The sequence below is a fragment of the Acomys minous genome (genome assembly GCF_964271855.1).
Source record: "Acomys minous genome assembly, chromosome: 15".
Lineage (NCBI taxonomy): Eukaryota > Metazoa > Chordata > Mammalia > Rodentia > Muridae > Acomys > Acomys minous.
This window is the reverse complement of record NC_140497.1, coordinates 13264611-13285881: the sequence shown is the minus strand read 5'-3', so window position 1 is coordinate 13285881 and position 21271 is coordinate 13264611. Positions and strand designations below refer to the sequence as shown.

Sequence of the window (21271 nt, the reverse complement as noted above, 5' to 3'; positions counted from 1 at the left end):
CAGCTGATAAACATATTCAGCAAGATAGTAGACACAAAATTTACTTATAGGTACAAATACAAGCAGTGCACGTCTTTAATCCCAGCATTTTGGAGGCAGAGGCAGATGGATCGATGTGAGTTCGAGGCCAGCCAAGGCTGCACAGTGAAACACTGTCCCGAAAAACCACACCATGATCAAAATAAAGCTGGCTTACATTTCTACATCAGAGTTCATCATCAAAGGAAGTCAGGACAGGAACTCAGAGCAGGTACCCGGAGGCAGGGAGCCAATGCAGAGGCCATGGATGGGCTTGCTCATTGTTATTTGCTCAGCCTGCTTCCTTTCTCTCTCTCTCTCTTTCTTTCTTTCTTTCTTTCTTTCTTTTTTCCAGCCTGCTTTCTTATAGTACACTGGAGCCCAGGGATGGCCTCACCCACAATGGGCTGGCCCACTTCCATCAATCACTAATTTATAAAACGCCTTACAGCCGGATCTTGTGGAGACATTTTCTCAACTGATGATTCTTACGTTCAGATAACTCTAGCTTGCATAAAGTTGACATAAAACTAGCCAGCACATATATAAATATATGTACTTATAAAATATATTTACAAATGACAAACACACTGAGAAATAAATATAAGAAGCAATACCTTTCACAATAGCACCCCCTCTCCCCAGATAAAATATTTTGGGATAATTCCAACCAAGTAAGTGAAAGGCTTACATAATAAAACTTCAGGACACTGAAGGAATAAATTGAAGAAGATATCAGAAGATGAAAAGATTGTCCATGCCCATGGTAGTATTAATATAGTGAAAATGGCCATCCTACCGAAAGCAACCTGGAGAGTCAATGCAAGCCTCATCAAAATTCCAACACAATTCTTCACAAAATTTGAAGGAAAAAAAAAACCCTCAAACTTTATGTGGGAACACAAAAACACCTAGGATAGGTAAAACAACCTGGAATAATAAAAGAAAATCACCATTCCTGAGCCAAGTTCTATTACTAAGTTGTAGTAATAATAACCAGCATGTTATTTGCATAAAAGTAGAAATGATGGTCAAGGAATCAAATAGAAGACCCAGACACAAGTCCACATACCTATGGACACCTGATTTGTGATAAAGAAGCTAGAAACATACTTTAGAAAAGTCAGCATCTTCAACAAACGGTGCTGGTCGTACGGAGGGCTGCGTGTAGAAGAATGCAAATAGATCCATATCTATTACTCTATACAAAATCCAAGTCAAAATGGATCAAGGACCTCAGTGTAAGACCAGATACCTGAATCTGACGGAAGCAAAAGTAGGGAACAGGGAAGGGACTGTCTGAACAGGACCAACATTTTTTTCTCTTATTGTGTTTTTTTTCTATATAATATTTTGATCATGTTTTTACCTCCCAACTCCTCCCAGATCCTCCCTACTCACTCATCCTTATGTACTTTTTTCTTCTTCTCTTTCAGGAACAAAAACACAAAACAACAAACACACGAGGCCAATAAGATAATAATGAATGAGTTCATCCAGAAGCAGAAAGCGTCCAGTGGTATATACCCACTTATAACTGGGCAGAAAGCGTCTAATGGTATATACCCACTTATAACTGGACCCTAGCCCAAGGGGCATGTCCCATGAAAGTCTTCACTTATCAGGAAAGTGGAACGGAGGGGAGGACATCCTGTTGGGACTTTAGGCGAGAGAAGTATGGGAGAATGGGGAAACAGAAGGATCCAGAGGGTCCTAGAAACCTACAAGAAGAACATTATGATGGGCAGATCTGGGCCCGGGGGTTCTGCTCAAACTATGACACCAGCCAAGGAATATACGTGCGGTAAACATCGAACTCCGACCCAGATCTGGCCAATGGACAGGACATTCTTCACAGTTGAGTGGAGAGTGGGGACTGACTTTCACACGAACTCTGGTGCCCCATATTCGACCACGTTCCCTGGATGAGGAGACCTGGCGGCATTCAGAGGAAAGATAGCAGGCTACCAAGAAGAGACTTGATACCCTATGAGCATATACAGGGGGAGGAGGTCTCCCTCAGTCACAGACATAGGGGAGAGGAGTAGGGGGAAAGCGGGAGGGAGGGAAGAATGGGAGGATACAAGGGATGGGATAACCATTGAGATGTAAAATGAATAAATTAATAAAAATAAATAAATAAATAAATAAATAACAAAACAAATCCCAAAACAAAGCAAAAATAAAACAGACGTTCACAAAAATACCATTGAGTTTACTTTGTGTTGGCCAACAAGATCTAACCCATTCCTGGCACTTGGGGCTTCACTCGGTGACACAGGATGCCTAGTTGGGGCCCTGACTCCCCTATTATTTGGTGACTCGGTGACACAGGATGCCTAGTTGGGGCCCCGACTCCCCTATTATTTGGTGACTCCATTTAGATTCCTCTTAGATACGTGTACATTTCGGGAAGCGTGTATGGCGTTAGGTTTCCACGTCACTTTTTCAAATGATTTTCTCTTACTTGTCCCTCCACACACTCCCTCTTTTACCCTGTTGCCCATCCCCCGCCCGTATTTAATCCTCCTATTCCGGTTGCCCCTTCATCTCTCCAGAAACATTGTGTACTTCCTCTCTCTGGGGAGATACTCTCCTCCCCCCTGCTCTCTTGCGAGCTACCTAACCTCTGTGGTTATTTAGTTTCTTGCACACATTTTGAAGGCTTACAAACTATCACCTCCATATAAAAAGGAACATATAATATTTGCCCTTTCTGGTCGGGATTACCTCATTCAGGATGATTTTTTTTCCTAAATTCATACATTCGCCTGCAAATGCCATAATTAGACATTTTAACCTATCAATAATACTGCATTTTAAAAAAATGTACCATATTTTCATTATCCGATCATCAGTGGATGGAGATCTAGACTGTTTCCAGTTTCTGGCTACTATGAACAGAGCAGCAATGAACATGGACGAGCAGGTATCTCTGAAGTAAGGATATACGCCCTGGATTTTGAGGTAGATCAAGCCCCAGCTTCCTGAGAAACCCGGCGGCTAACAATATTGAACATTTAAAAGAGTATTTTGCAGCCACTGAGTTTCATCTTTTGAGAAGTCTGTGGTTGGTTCTGTGCCACTTGGTTGTTTTCTCATTCAGCTTTTTAAAGTTCTTTATATATTCCAGATGTTAACCCTCTCTAGATAGGTAATTGATGAAGAGCTTTTTTCATTCTGTAGACTGCAGCTCTGCTCGAATAATGGTTTCCTTTTGCTATACTGAAGCCTTTCAGCATCTGAGATCCCATTTATTAATTGCTGGCCTTAGTGCCTGTGCTACCAGTGTCCTGCTTAGAAGTCCTTTCCCGTGCCAATGAGTTCTGCACTTTTGCTTCTGCCCCCACTTTTGCTTCTGTCAGGTTTGGGGTTTCAGTCCGTATGTTGAGGTATTTAATCCCTTTGAAGTTGAGCTTTGTGCAGGGTGATGGCTATGGATCTGTTTGCATTCTTCTGCATGCAACCATCCAGTTTGACCAGCATCTTTGTCAGAGACCAACAGTTAACAAGTGCCCAAAAAGCTTCTGTAAACCATCATTCGAACCAAGCAGTGGACTACAGAGTGTGGAGAAATCCTTACAAATACATCTTACAAATGGATCGTATCTAGAATATTCAAAGAACTCAAAAAAACTGAACTTCAAGAACACAAACTATACACCTAAAAATGGGGTATAGGACTGGACTAAAAACATTCTCTAAAGATGAAATACAAATTGCTCAAAAATGCTTTTTAAAATGATAAGTATCCTTGGCCGTCAAGGAATGCAAATTAAAACGGCTTTGAGATTACATCTTACCCCAGTTAGAGTGGCCAAGATTAATAAAACAAATGACAGCACAAGCTGGCAAGGGTGCAGGGAAAGGGGAACACTCACTTATTGATAGTGGGAATGAAAACTGGTCCAGTCACTATGGAAATCAGTGTGGAGGTTCCTCAAAAAAGCTGAAAATTGATCAACAGGGGATCCGCTCTTGGGCATATACCCAAAGGACTTGTGCTGGCTAGTTTTATGTCAACTTGATTCAAGCTAGAGTCATCTGAGAGGAGGGGATCTCGATTGGAAAAAAAAAATAGCTCTATAAAATCCAGCCTTGGGGCATTAGTCATTGAAGGGGCAGGGCCCAGCCCTTTGTGGGTGGTGTCATCCCTGGGCTGGTAGTTCCGGGTTCTATTAGAAAGCAGGCTGGCTGAGCAAGCCATAATAAGCAAGTCAGTAAGCAGCACTCCTGAATGGCCTCTGTACCAGCTCCTGCCTCCATGTTCCTGCCCTGTTTGAGTTCCTGCCCTGGCGTCATTCAGTAGTGGACTATGGATATGGAAGCAGAACTCATATAAACCCTTTCTTGCCCAACTAGCTTCTGATCCTGGTGTTTCATCATAGCAATTGGGAACCCAAGCTAAGACAGGGCTCTATACCTTATGACCGAGCACCCGCCCACCCATGCTCACTAACGTTTTATTCACAATAGCCAGAAACTAGAAACAGTCTAGATATCCACCAACTGATGAAAAGATGGTGAAAATGTGATACATTTACACAACAGAATATTATTTAGCTTTCAAGTAAAATGGAATTTGCAGGCAAATGGATGGAGCTAGAGGTGATCATCCCAAGTGAGGTGGCCAGACCCCCAGAAGACAAATGGTGCATGTTTTCTCTCACGCATGGATATTAGCTTTTAAGCTTTACATGTGTCTGTTTCGGTTAAAATAACCACAAGCTTACACAGATAGCGAGGGACTAAAGAAGAGGCGCTCAATGTCTAAGGAGCGGGAAACAGCATATAGTATTATAAAGAGATAAAGGTGAAACTAGTAGGTTTAAATGTAGAGGGGATGGGAGGACAGGGTAGAGAGAGGATTATGGGGAGAGACAACTCACATCAAAGGTCTTTTGAAAATCCATACGAAGTCTACTACTATAGATGCTTCTTTATATACAAATATGAAAGGAATTTAAATGGAATCACCATCAACTGGGGGAGTCAGTGCCCCAACTAGACATCTATGCCACCACGTAAAAACCTCAATGCCAAGAATGGGATTCATCTTATTGAGTGGTTGGCCCAAGGAGTCCCATGGACTCCCCCAAATATCAAGGACATTATCAAGGCTATTGGTTTCTCTCCATAACCGGATGGTAAGGCTCTACCACTGAAAACACAAGCTACATGTGTCATCAAACATGAGGAATTCAAGTTGGTACCTAACTCGAAGCTTCTCCTCCTTTGACTAGAGTTGATGGTGCTAGAAGGCACCGTGCACACCACGAGAGGAGAATCATCGGTCATCAACATCTCCCAGCTACAAATCCTTTGACCTACAACAGTGACCTTCCTGCAGTATACTGGTGCAGTACTGGTGTAAAAATTATGGGAGCAACCAATCTCTTTTTTACTAGATTTAAGGCCCCTCCATGACATGGAACTCATATGTGTCATTACTAAAGTGGCTGAGAACCTAAGGATAGGTCATGAGTCCTAGGGACAACCTATTATTCTGTTAAAGGAAACTAGCAATAAAATGACTCCTAGTAAACTATTGCCATACCCACAGATCAGAGATTTGCTCACCCCCAGCAGAGAGTTAACACAGAAACTCACAACTGAACAATGTGCAAATCAGATCTCTCCCCTCGAGGCTCAGGGATCTATGTGGAAGAGGAGATGGAAAGATTGTAAGAGGCAGAGGTGGTGGATTAGCTCCAAGGAAACAGTGTCTTTTAAACACAACAGGGCTGACACACCACATGAACTCACAGAGACTGTTGCAAGCATGCACAAGACCTGCACAAGTTCAAATCAGACAAAAGTGGACACAAAGTCCCACCCCAAGCACAAAACTATTAGCATATAGTACCTGCTGGGAGACGGAAAATCAGTTTTTTCTAGTGAAGTGTCACTGGGCATGTCACTCATACCATAGGATTGACCCCTTGCTCAGGAGTAGCGGCCCAACATAAATGAACGCCTTGGGTTTTTGTTTTTTGTTTTTGTTTGTTTGTTTGTTTTTTGTATGCTTTTTGTTTGGTTTTGGTATTATTTTGTCATTTATTTTTTGCTTGTTTGTTTTTATTTTTCCTTTTTTGTTTTTGTTTTGTTTTTGAGAGACCGAAAAAGAGACCATGAGGTTGATTGGGAAGGAAAGTTAGGAGAGGCTCTGCGAGTGGCTGGGGGACGAGAAAGAATACGATTAAGATCTATTGTCTGATAACGTTATTTTTATGCTTTGAGTGGGAGACCTTGGGACACTCAGCCCTAAGCGGGATGTCTCCATCAAATTCCTCTCCTCAGGCCTCAGGGAACTGAGGGAAAGGAGACTGAAAGACTGTAAGGCCAGAGGGGATGGGGACGTGAAGGAACCAAGGCCTTCTAGACACAGCAGGGCTGTTAGCCGTGTGAACCCACAGAGGCAGAGGCAGCATGCACAAGGCCTGCATCAAATGGGGTCCTGGAGCTGAGAGGGGAAGTGGACACATGTCCCCATCCCAAAAGCCAGCAGCTAACTCCAACTCATAGCCACTTGCAAATGAAAAAATTAGTTTTGTCCAAGGGAGTCTCACTGAGGAAACAAAACACTCTTAAGGGTCCTGTGCCCAGCAGTAGATGCTAACAGAAAGGAACTCAGTGGCACCTTTGGAGGTTCTTTGTCTCATAGTGATAAGTCAGGGCTTTTATTTTTGAGCCTTACAGGTCTTTTGCATATATATTATGGTTCTAGTTTTGGGTTTTGATGGGATTTCTGTGTCTACAATGTGTGTGTCTCTTTGCCTATATGTGCTTCTTCTGCTTTTTCTTTGGCTCTTTTTTGTTTGTTTGTTTGGTCATATTCTAATTTTTTAAATTTATATTATTGTATTTTATTTTATTACTGTTCCCCGGTTGCCTATTATCTAATGCGAGACAGAAAGGGTGTGGCTCTGGAAGAGAGTGCAGGTGGGGAGGAACTGAAAGGAGTGGGGGGGGGTGAAGAAACAGTAATCAAAATACACTGTATGAAAAAATATATATATTTTTTCAATAAAATACAAAATGTTTTTAAATTTTTAAAAAATGAGAAAAAAAAAAACAACCCAAAACAATAGATACTCAGTATATTGCTACGTAATGTGAACTCTATGTGGCCCTGCTTTTCTTGTTTGGGTAGTCTAAGGAGAAAATAGACAAATAAAAATTACCACCTCCTGTCAGTCTTCCAGGGGATGGTGACTCACACAGCAATCTTCCCAGACCACCTAGGTGGGCAGGGGAAGACCTTACTCGCCTACAGGGAATTGTAGGAAGGAAAACTTAGACAGAAATACTGGATTACTACAGAATAAACCGTGGGGTGTTTAAAGGTAGTTCGGGTTTTTGTTGTTGTTGTTGTTGTTGTTTGTACTAGAATCTAGCAAACTATTCTTATTGAACATAACTAAACACGCGGCCTTGTGCATGCTAAGAAAGCACTCTGCCACTGAGGCGCCTCTCTATCCCGTGTATACCTTTGCAAACACATGCTACCCACCGCCTGGTAAGAAGACAGAATTAACAGAATCAAGCAGGCGGACTGAACTCAGGCAGCATCCGAGGGAAGGAAACTGGTGTGTCTCTACCAGCTTTTGTTCAGTAAGAACTTGTTTAACAAAGGAAACGCTGCCTTTCCTGCAAGGGAAGCAGGGTTGCGGTTTGATTATGCTGATGGCTGGGAGCTCTTCCCTGCTAGGACACCGAAAAGAAAGCTCTGTTTTAGTGGGGCTAGCTACGGATTTGATCTGATTTCCTTGAGTTTGGATGGGGAACATGGCTGAAGACTGCAGACAAGAGACTCAGTGAGAGTGTCCTATGATGCCCCCAGCATCTGGAGTTCCTCCCCAAAAATCTGAGGCAGGAGGTGCCTTGAGTCTAGAAGCCGGAGACCAGCCTGGGGAACATAATAAGACCCCACCCAGCAGCAACCTCTGGAAAGATGAGCTCGGCTTTCTCAGATGGCTCACTTCTCTAAGATAATATTTATTCCTTTTAAAACTCTTAACTGGTTCTGTGATTATATTTTCTTGCTTATGAAGATGAGCGGTTGAACACAGACTTGTGTAATAATCTGTATTTAGAGCCGAAGAGAGATGAAATTAAAGAAGCACCCAATCTACCTGTACATCATAACATGCATTATGATAATAATCATAATATGCCTCTAATTTTGGGGGTGGGTGGGCTGCTGCTACCTGAATTTTTCTTCGCCAGGTTCCCAATTCCCTGAGTAGTTACTGAGTAGAATACTTGGTGTGAGAATCGTTTTAAGAAAATAAGGAGTTGGGTACACTTTCAAAGACATTTGAAAGACTTGTCCAGGGTTTTGGTTCAGTGGTAGAGTGCCTACCTAGCATGTGTGAGGCGTTGGATTTGAACCACAGGAATTAAGAGGCAACACATAAAGGTTTACAGATAAACTGTAAAGGCACCAGCTGAGAAGGTAGAGAAAAGTGTGTGTGGATCTTCTCAGCCGCTAGCAGCGTCACCTCCCCCATTAAAGCCATGGTTTTCAGAAATCAGCTAGGTAAACCTTTCATAGCCGCCAACAAAGGAAAAGTAATTAACACCTACAGGACATTATCGAAGCATAAAAGGAGAAGCAAAGTGATTTTACAATAAAAGCTTCAGTATATATGTGCGTATATCTTGGAATAATGGTTTGTAGGCAGAAATCTCAACACCAGAGCCTAGCTTGTGAGCCTAACCCTAACCCTAACCCCGAGTTTTCTCTATCCTGGAGCGCGAAGCCACGCTCTCCCACCTACTCACTTCCAAACATGCCGGTCAAGTTCACGCAAACAACCCGGCTCAGCGGTTGTCAGTCAGTGCAGAACTTGTTACTGAAGGTCACTGCTTATTGTTAGTATCCCGGAAAGATTTCGCTACCCAAAGCCACAAACTTATGTCGCAACTCTCGAGTTTCCAAAAGGTCCCAACCTGAACTCCACCCTTGCCTGAGTCCTGTCACTCTGCCACGCCCGCGCCAGGTGCCCGGCCTGGTAGTGGGCCACCTGGGCTTCGGAGTCCTTACCTCGGGTCTGGTCTGGCTGGCACGGCGGAGAGGGGATCCTCAGCGGCCACGGGGTGGCTGGCCGAGCTTCTAGCGTCCTGCAGCTGCACACCGGGACACCCTCCCAGTGGCCTGGGACCACGCCCCGAGGCGGGCTCTTAGAGGGCGGGGGTCAGGCACAAGAAGTACGCCCCGCCCCCATTTCTGGGCAGCGCATCTTCCTTTCCTGCCCACCCTTAGCTTGCCCTCTAGCCACCCGACAGGAAACCTGCAGGAAACCCTGGGCACAGAGGCCCTGCGAGGAGGTGTGGTTGCCGTCCGGGCAGGGTCACCCAACACATGCTTACACCCCTAGCCCACCTCCCACTGCACAGAGCCAGGGCTCTGAGGGCGAGCCAGCACTTAATTCTCCCCCAGGGTAATTTTCTTCTCCTTCTTCTTTCTGCTTCTTTTCTTCCTCCTCCTCCTCCTCTTCTTTTTTGGTGGTGGAGAGGGGGAGATTTAAATATTACATGAATTTAAAAAGATAAATTACAGCTTTATTGAGATATTTCATCATTTTTATATTAATTATAGTTCATAACAAACTGACTATCCTGGCTAGTTTCATGTCAATTTGACACAAGCTAGAGTCATTTGAGAAGGAACCTCAATTTAAGAAATGTCTCTGTAAAAATCCAGCTATAGGCAAGCCTGTAGTTCAATTGTTTTTTTAAATTTTGTTTTGTTTTTAATTTTTGAGAAAGGGTTTCTCTGTGTAGCCTTGTCTGTCCTGGGCTTGCTTTGTAGATCAGGCTGGCCTCGAACTCACAGAGATCCACTTGCCTCTGCCTCCCGAGTGCTGGGATTACAGGCGTGCACTACCACCACCTGGCTTGTAGTTCATTTTCTTAATACGTACTTAATGGGGAGAGCCCAGGGCATTGTGGGCAGGGCCATCCCTGGCCTTGGGTGCTATAAAACAGCAAGCCAGGGGAACAAGCCAGTGGGCAGCATCTTTCGCGGCCTCTGCATCAGCTCCTGCCTCCAGGTTCCAGCCCTGATTTACCTCAGGCATGGACTGTGCTGAAATAACCCCTGTCCTCCCCACATTGCTTTTGGTTGTGGTCTTTTATCACAGCAATAGAAACACCAATGAAGACACTGCATTGCTGTCTTTATTAGACAAATATGGTAAAATATGCAATAAAGGCAACATAAAAGGAAGGAGAAGTTTTCTGAGGGACAGTGGTATGATCTCAGTCCTGAGCTCAAACTGGCTTTTGTCCTACACTGAATTCTGGCTGGAGATGTATCTCAGTGAAGGAGCACTCACCTAGCATATGCAGGGCTCAGGGTCCTAACCCCAGCTCACTGAACTCTCTGAGTCAGCAAATATTCTGGTGACCTGTGTGACTGTAAAATTTACATGCTTAATAACCGCCTTATACAAATGTTCTTTATTTTAATAAGCAGTGATCTGGAAATCATAACTCAATGATTTCACATCAGGACACAAGGAAGGACGTAAATGACCCAGTTTTCACAGTGTAGTAGTACCAGCTTGTGAAAGCAGGATCTTATATGTGAGCATCCTGACTTTTCAGGAGTGTCTCCTTCACCGTGGATAGGGCTCGAAGCTTAGACCTGGCATAAGACAGGGCAGATCTCAGGCTGGCTGAGCTGGTTGTGAAGCCTCCTGGAAGGACCAAACTGTTAGGCAGTTAGTGAAGCTGACAATTAAAAACGTACTGTGCATGTCCAATGGTGCAGGACAGTGAGGAGTCAAAGGAAATGCTGTGTGACTGCCTGTAGCGAGTGGAGGAATCCCCAAGTGACTGACGTCCTGATGGGAATGTGTGTTTTGACATGGGCACTGCCTGTTGATGACTCCAAAGCCAACTGGCCCTCTTGTAAATGAGCAAAGCTGTTACCCGTATGGGTCAGGCTCAAGAAGAATAGCAAAACTTCCCTTGGGAGCCCAGATTTGAGCACTTATGATCAGAGTGTGGAAAGACTAGCTACTGTGCTTCCTCCTCCTGGCGTTCAAGGCCGGAGACTTCGCCTGCAGAGATGAGGCTGGAGGCCAGATGGATGCCTCCTGTGCCAATAAACACGCTGAGGTTCTGGGTGGTGGTGCTAATGGTTAGAGCTCCACCCAATGCCAGATTCACTGTGCGTGTTATCTTTTCTTTATTCCCTCTCCACCCCTGGCCAGGGCTCTGGAACCCAAGCCACATAGGATGTGACAACTGACAATCTCTGAACTTAAAGAAACTCTGTGTTTTCTTGTAGCCTCAAAGCAACAGTTAAAAGAAAAAGAAAAAAAATATACAGTTAAATATATAAGGCAGACAGCAACTTTTACAAATTTCAAAAACAGAGCTGTGTATACAGGAAGCAGGTTTTTCAGTGGCAGGTTGGACGGGGCAAGGTGTGGTATGATTTAGGCTATTCCAGATGAGTGGAAGTCAATAAGGAAAGAAGTCTGGACAGACCAAGGCACACGCCAGAAACAGGCCCTCTATGCTCAGCCCTGCCTCTTCCACTTACTGACATTCTCTGGCTTTTGAGACAAGGTTATCACCATCAAATTCTTCTACAGAGCCTCCAGAGTCTACCACTCAGACAGAAGGCTCCAGAGAGTAACCAAGAGCACTGGCAATAGCCCATAATGTTTGGGGGGCTCCATGGGAGCTCACTTGCCAACAACTCCAAAAGAGGTAACCCATTCCTGTGGTGTTTGCTGCGCAACTGAGTCATAGAACATGGAAACCAAGCTGGTGCTCACGTGGAAGCTTCATTCCTGCTTCCATGACACTGGGATGTCCTGTGTATGGTGCCGGAGCAGAAAGGGGATTGCCAGTCTCACCCAGCTGTAACCCGGAGAGATGTCCACTGGTACAATAGTGGCACTGGTGCCATGGGAGGAACCAACCACACTCTGATCAGATTTAAGGCCTGCTCTCTAAGTTGAAACCCATACCTGGCACTGTTATCAGGCTCAAGAACCTGTAGCTAGACAGGCCCTGGGGAGAACTCAGTACCATCACTCAACTGAGCAGGCATAGAATTAAACTACTCCTAATGACTTATCATTACACCCATAGATTAGTATGTCTCCCAGTCCTCAGCAGAGAAGCTGCTGTTGTAAGTAGATGGCAATTAGCAGAGACCCACACTGGCCAAGGTGCAGCGAATGAGAATTCTCAGCCCTAAACATGACATCTATATTACATCCCCTCCTCCCAGGGCTGTGCGATCACAGCAGAAGGGGGGCTGCACGGCCAGAGGCAGTGGATGACTATAAGGAAATCACGTTTTCAGGATCCAGCAGGGCAGCTGCACATAGGGAATCCACATCAGTTGAGACCATATGCATATGATGTGCACGGCTCAAGCCAACCCAAACCTCTGCCCAGAGATGGACGCTGCGCACGAAGCCCCACGGCTGGCTAAGAAACTATTGCCAGTCTATAGCCGCTGGGAGGAGAGAGTCTGTTTTCTTTAAGGGTGCGGCCCATGGCGGGTTAGTGACCCCCTCAGTAAAGGCCACACATCCTCGAGTGTACGAGGAGAGGAAGCTGACTTTGAGGGGCTTTAAAGAGAGACAGCAAAAAGATGAGTGGGCAGGAAAGGCGTGGGGCTGGATCTGGAGGAGGAGGGGGGGGGTTTATGACCAAAGTACATTGTATGAGATCCTCACAGAACTAACACAAGTAAGAAAAACTACAAAAAGATTAGAAAGCTTTGAAATCAGGTGTGACGGTAGCACACCTGCAACCTCTACCTTCAGTGACCGTTGCTTCCATGGCTGTTTTCCCAATGAGACCATACTCTTCTCAGAAATTCCTACACAAAATCCCTATGTATCCCAGAAAACTCTGTTTAACTAAACTGGAAGGCAGTGAAAGGTAAAGTGCAGCATAGTTATCTATCTATAATCAATATCTGTATATCTGAGGATTATTTACTCAGTACATATTTATTGAATGCTTACTGTGTGCCAAAGCTTGTCCAGACTCTGGGGAATATATCTATGAAAAAGTCAGAAAAATCTGTTAAGCTTGTACTCCAGGTCTATCATAAAAGATAGGATTGACAACAAATTTACATAACTCCAACTATAGCTACTGGGGAAAAGGGCAATACACATATTTAAACAGTGTAAGTATTGTTAAACATCCACTGCTGGCAAGCACATCATCATGTACTGTATTTACCATGCATAATAAAGTCACATCTGCACATCATTTCCCGGGGACGCACACTATATGACCACACTCTACTGTCAATTCCCAAGAGATGTTGAGAGAGTCATTCTGAACATGCTTGATTTTCACCTAGTCACCTAACAACTGTGACTCCACTGTATAAAAATGAAGATGCAGAGACTGGTGGGCAAAAGAAAACCATTTCAGTATTTGCCTGTAAACACACGTTCTGGTCAGCTTAGTCTAGGAACACATGGTAACACATGCACGTGAACGCACATAGTGGGTCCATGGTATCACATGCATGTGAATGCACACAGTAGGTCAACAGTGAGATCCGAATCGAGAGTTAAAAAAAAAACTTCATAACTTGTTTTCCATTTTTAAAGATAACTAAATTATAAAATCTTAAAGACAACCAATAAGCAATGCTTAATTATAAAATAGAAAAATTTTCATACTGCCTTATTATGACTAGATGTTTAGCATTTTCATGTATTTACAGAGAATTTAAAAAAGAACATCAAAGTTAAGAAAATCAGTTTAAAATTTTACAGTAATTTTACTATATATACATCAGTACCAATCATCAAACCCCAAAAAGAGCCTTCAATTACACAGTAAGCTATTTTTCTTGACAGTGACTAAACTATTCCATTGTCCTAAGCTTACACACGCATGCTCCTAAGAACAGGTTAGGAGCAGAAGCTACAGAGTGATGAGCACCAGAGCAGAATGTTTTTGCACCTAGGGCTTGACTGGTTTGTATCCAAACACAGCCTGTACCAGAGGGACCAAAACAACACATTTGGCAAGAAGAGAAAATGCAAAAAGATGTGGAAACAGTGATTTTAAAAATACTAACAAAAGAATCAAACAATCTGTTTTTTTTTTTAAAAATCAGCGTTGACTTTAAGTATGTTTATGTCACTTTTCTTCATCCTTTAATCACGTTCTACAAATGAGACACCTGCTCCATTTTTGTTAATCTGCTGCTACACTGAATAAACAAATGTATTATGTGTCTGTTGTGATGAACTCAATCCATTAGAGCTGGATCTGGCAGCTCCTGCGACCTACAGCCTCACAACTGGTAAGAGATTATCAGTGACCTGCTAAGAACCTTACTCAGATAAGATATGTGTGTGTGTGTATGTGTATGTGTGTGTGTGAGAGAGAGAGAGAGAGAAAGAGAGAGAAAGAGAATATGTGTGTGTGTGTGTGTGTGTGTGTGTGTGTGTGTGTGTGTATCAGAGACATGTGACAGACTATGTACAGCCCAGAGAGAAGTGAGACACACTAATAAACGGGCACAGTGGTCTAGCCAGGCCCTGGAAGATTTGGGTAGCCAAGAGGGACTTAATCCTAAAGTAAACCTGCGATAAACAATGAGGCGATTAGGGGAGATGTCAGTGGCAGATTTGAAAAACAACAGTAAGGGAGGCAGCCTTGGCCACAGCATTGTCATGATCCTGGAGGACAGTGGCAATGACAGCCACCTCCCAGGAAGGGGTCAGGCGTGGCACTCCCTGGTTTGCAGCTGAGGACAGTGGCGCTTCTCCACAGGTCATCTGCAGTCCCCACCACCTCCTCCAGAGAGTGCTTGCCAGCTCCCACTACTCTGACCCTTCCACTTGCAGCTCAGCCTCCGAAGGTGGTCACCTTTGTCCTATGGGCTCCCTGAGTTTGAGGTAATGTCAACATGCTGTACATGTGAAGGCAGGCAGCCTGCCTAAAAGCTCCAGCAGTCTGTGGGTGATGTTAACCAGTCTGGCTTAGTCGGGAGCTTTCTCCACACAGTGGACAACATGCATAGAAGGTATATGGCTGGAAAACGATAAGAATATGTTTGCAGTTGAGTGCTGAGGCTCCTTGTGAGAGGAGAAAGATGACCTGTTAACTTCCCACTTCCTATTTCACCACTCAAGGTCCTATACAGCTAGCTAATGCCCTTTCCAGAACTATCCAACTCTCCGACTTATAATTACAGCTTTGGGTGTGTCTATACAGCTCTTTAATTCAGTTTCAAAGTCCACATTTCGTAAACAAAATGATACTGCTGCAGTATTTGAAGATGCCAGTCATGAAATTATCACTTAAAAACTAAAGAGACCCTAATTGAGGAGTAAAGGTATAGCATCTCCTCACGCTCTCTTCCCCCCATGTTTGGGTGGTAGGCCTGAAGCCCGAGGCCTCTGCACCCAAGGCAAGTGCTCCTCAGGTGAGCTGGACAGGCCCTAGCTGTCTCTCTCCCTTCTCTTTGATCTGGTGGAGACATGCCTACGTCGGCTTCCAAAGGCCCGAAGGAAGAGCCTGGTATGGCTATCTGCAGTTTGATTTTTAATTTCAGTGCTGTCGTTCTGAAACTACAGTGGAGCTATTACTTCCCTCATGAATATCCCAAAGATGGCACATCGGATGCAGGGAAAAATATTTACAATTCAGTGAAGTTTGGCCACAGCAAAATGATTATACCTACCCAAACATGCAACTTGACTTTTTCTTCCCCCAGGACCTAAACTCAAGGATCAACTTAAAATCCACCATGTTTGAAGCTAAATCCCAAGAGTTCTCTAATCAACTATAGCACTATTTTAGATGCACACTCATACTCAGTTTCCTGTATTCTCCTATGTGTACCCTAAATAAGTTTCTGAGACCATGATTTTAGGGAAAGATTAAAAGTTTTATATTATACTGTGAAGTGCTAACAAAGTCTTGGTTTATTTGGTTTTATCTCTTAGCTCAATGTCATATGACCTTGGCATAATGCAAGCGCATAGCCAAAACGCATCTCAGATACAAAATTCTTAGTTCTGTGTCATAAATAAGTTTGGGTAAAACCGCAAGCCTTCCACGGAGTCATCTCGGCAAAGGTGGCCCATCTTCTCTGCGAGAAGCAGCCTGGGAACAAAAAGAAAAAAACCCATGATGCTCTGCTCATCCACAAACACATCACATACCACAGCGAGGGCAGGAGCTTGCGTACACATCACATACCACAGCGAAGGCAGGAGCTCACGTACCTTTCTTTAGCCAGGAGGACAGACATCCCCACCAGCTTGGCAAACTCTTCCGAGGTTAAAGATCCCCTTTCTGAAACCTAGTGGCAACAGACAGCAGAAACAAAACAAAACAACCCAAAACAGTCAGCAACAGAAACCAACCGTAAGTATTTTAGTACACTTAGAGGAATATATAGTTAGCATATGCAGGAAATGTTTGACAGGATTTTCTACTTGAATCCAAATAGTCACCATAAAACTAATTTTTTTTTTCTAAATTTATTTTAGAGCATTTTGCCTACACGGATGTACACCGCACTTGTGCCTGGTGCCTACAGAGGGGGGTCAGCTCTCCTAGAACTGGAGTTTCGGATGGTTGTGAACTACCATGAGGGTTCTGGGAACTGATCCTAGGTCCTCTGCAAGAGCAAGTGTTCTTAACCATCGAGTCATCTCTCCGGTGTAATAGAACTAAATGTAGACTGATCCATTCCGCAAAAGATAATGGGCCCAGAACAGAGCAGAGGCTACATGCCAACACGAGGCTGTCCATGATGTAAGAAGGCACTGTACGAAAGCCTAGAAAAACCTACTTGGGGCCAGGCAGTGATGGCGCACGCCTTTAATCGCAGCACTCGGGAGGCAGAGGCAGGCAGGTCGCTGTGAGTTCGAGGCCATCCTGGTCTATAAAGAGAGTCCAGGACAGCCAAGGCTACACAGAGAAACCCTGTCTTGAAAAACCAAACAAACAAACAAACAAACAAAAACAAAACAAACAAACAAACAAAAAACTACTCAGTGTTCTGAAAAGGAGCATAGCAAATGGTGAACCACAGGCTATGGTAGGGGCCCATAGACTGTAATCAGGTGCAGTAAAGGGTGTGACTTGAGAACCTGTTCCCAGTGCCGAGTGTCAATAGGAAAGCAAGCACCTCTGGTTATTGTCTGTTGGAGGCCTGCTCTTTTCTGAAGGGAAATGGAGGGGGAGTGGACCTGGTGGAGAGGAGACGTGGGGGGAGCTGGGAGGAGTGGGGGGAGGGGAATCTGTGGTGGGGATATATTGTACGAGATTAGAGTCTATTTCAATAATTAAAAAAAAAAGATGATAATAAAGAAGATGTCGAGAGGGACAAGACTTCAAAAACATTACCATGAATGCTGATTAAAAGAACATATCCTCATCCGCCATACACCACTAAGCCTGTGGATGACTTTTTAGCAAAGCTAAATTCCACAGTAAACCCTGCTTCTCGAGTTGCTACGCATTCGGCTCTTTGTGGCAAGCCCTAACAAGGATGGAAGGAAACAGGGTTCACATACTGTCTCCAGGGCTGCGGCTACCATTTCCTCTTCCTTGTGGGTCTGAAGCTCAATCACCATGACGCCGCTGTCAAAAACCCGGAGCCTGAAAGCACAGATGTAAGAACCAAGTGTGGCTATAGCTAGGATGTTCAAGCCCAGAGAAGCAAACCACATTCTACTAGGTTCTATGGCCAGGCCTGAGGACAACCAAACAATGTTTAAGCCATATGATCACTTGTAACTATGACAGAGTTAAAGAACTCAAGAATTAACAGACAGTAAAACTATGAACTATAATCTACATGTCGGGGTGCTGTTAGGCTGAGGAGAAGGAAAATGCAACCCAGAGTTCAACATGTGTCCTGCTGAAGGTTGAGGTGTGCTAGTCTGAGTCTCCTCTCTGAAGTCACAAGAATCTGAATAAGATCTATGCCAGGACACACCCATCCTGATAGGATGAAGGTCAGAGGAAGAAGATGCTGGCATCCCAGGGGAACTCAGGTCACATACTGCATCATCTCCAGAGGATGTCATTTGGGCTTGCCATGCACAGTGGTAAGCTTGGTGACTTCAGGTCTCCTCTGGGCAGATGAATGGCTATAAGTGGCAAACTCCTTTACCTGATAGGTAATTTCAGTGCTTCCAGCATCTTGCACGCATTCACTAAATCTTCTGGTGAGAGTAACTAGTGAGGAAAAGAAATCCAGTTTACACTGCAAAGCAGTGGCGTGGTCCTATGAACTGTAACAATCACTAAATCAGAATAAGAAGCCGATGATGTGTAACCCAGTTATTTCACTCCTGAGCATGTGCCCAGAGATCTCCACTCCCTACACAACCTATCTGCACCCCCTTGTTTATTGCTGCTTTATTCACTATAGCAAAGAACTCAACCAAGTTGTCCATCAACAGATGAGTGAACAATGAAAAGTTGATATATATATATATATATATATATATCAAATATTAACAATATCAAATAATAACAAAAATATTATTCAGCTCTAAAGAAAAACAAAGTAAAATATTTTACAGGAAAATGGATGGACTCAGTGTATAATATTAACTGAAGTCACACATTCTCAGAAAAAATAAAACCCTACATGTTCTCTCTCATATGTAGAAGCTAGCCAATAGAGTGTAGTTCGTGTGTGTGTGTGTGTGTGTGTGTGTGTGTGTGTGTGTAAAATAATGTACATGTGGGCACCACTTAACAGGAAGGAGAACAAGAAAGGCTTGCTCTCTTTGTTCAAACAAAAGGGGATAGGGAAGAGCTGAATGTAAGTGACAGACACAAATTATGAGAGCATAAAAAGCTAATTATTTTTCTAGTTATCATTCTGCTGTGGAATTTTTGGTTTTGATGTGGATATGTATATAAAATATGCTGATATTGAAAGTGTAACATCCAATGGGAAGCCTGGTAGCTTCCATTATGAATGCCAACTCTAACTATAGAGAAGCTTTGGGTCCAGTTAGTTTTGATATGTGATATTTTTCTTTCCAAGTTCTTGGGTTTTAGGGGTTTTTTGGTTTGGTTCATTGGTTTTGGTTTTCCGAGACAAGGTTTCTTTGTGTAGCCTTGGATGTCCTGGACTCACTTTGTAGGCCAGACTGGCCTCGAACTCACAGAGATCTGCCTGCCTCTGCCTCCCGAGTGCTGGGACTATAGGATTGCATATACCATTGCACCTAGCTTCCAAGTTGTTTGTGTTTTAATAATAAAATATAAAACACTTTTTATAAAGTAAAAGAAAATGTTATCCATCCAGCAGTGTAGCAAGAGGACTGAACAAAGAAGGCCAAGTCTTCACTCCAGCAGTACTGTCCGATAAAAGTGCAGTGAAGGCCATGTGCATGACTTCACAATTTCTAGGACCCACATCAAAAGCAAAAAAGAAAACAGGCTGTTGACGTAGCTGAGTAGCAGAACTGCTGCCTAGCATGCGTAAGGCCCTGGGTTCAAGCTTCAGCATTGTACGTAATAAACAGTAACAACAAAGCCTTTTGGAGACACTGACCTTTGGAGACTTGTATTGTAATTCACAACTGTTCATGTGGCTACTAGCAACCTTCATTTTGGATTGTGTAGCCTTAATAAGTCAGTACTGTGGCAGACACAAGCGTAGCTCTGAGTCACATGGGATGGCTCCAGGGGCAGGCAAGCCCAAGTACAATAGTGGTCAGACCACTGTCTCTAGGTGACCTCAATCAAATTATTTACACCTTAATTTCCTCATCCCCAAGTTATCTTCAAGGTGAGGACAGTAAAAGCAGCTACCTCAATGAGTAACAGGGGATAAGTGGGGTAACAGGGTAGGTGTGCCAGATGACAATATATATATAAAATACATACATCCTGATGACAGGATGACAGCTGCACTCGTGGGACTTGGGTGAGTCATATGGAAGTGACTGCTTATGCAAGTCTGCACTAGACTGCAGGGGCACTACAAGCACCAGGGAAGAGTCTCACAGGCCGACACACTAGGTGTGATTGGGCAAAGGGAACGAAGAACAGCGCCTAATGATACACAGCCAAAGGAGTGAGGTGCTTTGTCTCCACACTACCTACAAAGAAATGAATCCAGCTGAGTCCGTGTCAAAGAGTTCAACACCACAGAGAAAAGCTTGCATTCTACGGTGCAAACACAGTAGAGCTGCTGGGCACCGCTCACTTCAAATCTTTGCTTTTAAGGTAACAAGACTCAGCTCCAAGCTGGGCATTGTAGCGCAGGTCTTTAATCCCAGCACTGAGGAGGCAGAGGCAGGCGGATTGCTGTGAATTCAAGGCCAACCTGGTCTATAAAGCAAGTCTAGGGCAGCCAGGGCTACACAGAGAAACCCTGTCTCAAAAAACCAAAAAAAACCAACCAAACAAACAAAAGACTGAGCTCCAAGGCCATGAAGTGCAACAGGCAAAACCAGGAACAGAATCTATTATTGGACCCCAGGAGAACCTTTTTTCTCTCACCACACTACTTCTGAAAATAGCATTGACGTTCACACTCTTCCTCAACAGGTACTCACTAGCGGGAGGTCTACCTTTATGCCTGTGATCCCACCGTGGGGTTGGCAGAAGCAGGGGGAACGCTGTGAGTTTGAGGCCAGCCTGGTCTACAAAGTGAGTGTAGGATAGCCAAGGCTACACAGAGAAACCTTGTCTCAAAAATCCAAACAAAACAAAATCATGTAAATATGCCATTCTTACTTCCATTCCTCGGGCTCGGTTCACTAAACAGTACACCTCAGTGAGCGACATGATTCCTCCACGTTCCTGGTGAAACAGGAGAGAGGCAGCATGAAGCACTTCTCAGCAGAGATCACAGCCTGAGTAAATCACACATGAGAACATTGCTTTCCTTTAAAAAGCAGCACTTATACACAAGAGAGCCCACTCGCGTGCTTCGCGGTATTTCCAATTCTATCTACGGACTTCAATACCATTTAAATGAAAAGAGAGGAGCCCCACTGTGTTTCAGGGAGTGGACTTAGTCTCCAGACATGCGATTCAGATTAAGAAAGGTCTGAGAAGTCAGGGGCCTTGTGCGCCACAGCCACAGTCACACTGGTGAGCACTGGAAGCATCAAACAGGCCAGAGGGATGCTGGCAGCATGGGTCACCACAGGGTGAGCGTCAACAAACCTTGGCTAATTCAGGAAGGGTGGGATGAGGCGACACCAGATCAGAGGGCTCAGAGCCTCTGTCAAAATCCTCAGCCTTG

At 44.1% G+C, this 21271-nt stretch overlaps 2 protein-coding genes across 4 annotated transcripts in view; both read right to left on the bottom strand.

The window, feature by feature from the left end:
* The window catches only part of THSD1 (thrombospondin type 1 domain containing 1), a 32741-nt gene extending 23537 nt beyond the window's left edge, over nt 1-9204 (bottom strand). For 2 of the 3 annotated variants that reach the window (XM_084759283.1, XM_084759285.1), the window contains exon 1: nt 9068-9204. The gene's annotated coding sequence lies outside the window, so the exon portion shown is untranslated. The remainder of the gene's footprint in view (nt 1-9067) is intronic. The other variant, XM_084759284.1, reaches the window with a different exon arrangement.
* Nucleotides 9205-13003: 3799 nt separating this feature from the next.
* The window catches only part of VPS36 (vacuolar protein sorting 36 homolog), a 28813-nt gene continuing 20545 nt past the window's right edge, over nt 13004-21271 (bottom strand). The window contains exons 10-14 of the mRNA XM_084759315.1: nt 20758-20823; nt 18167-18231; nt 17565-17649; nt 16266-16342; nt 13004-16143 (exon numbers count right to left, since the gene is read on the bottom strand). Coding sequence (XP_084615441.1) covers nt 16050-16143; nt 16266-16342; nt 17565-17649; nt 18167-18231; nt 20758-20823 — 387 coding nt within the window. The 3' untranslated portion in view covers nt 13004-16049. The remainder of the gene's footprint in view (nt 16144-16265; nt 16343-17564; nt 17650-18166; nt 18232-20757; nt 20824-21271) is intronic.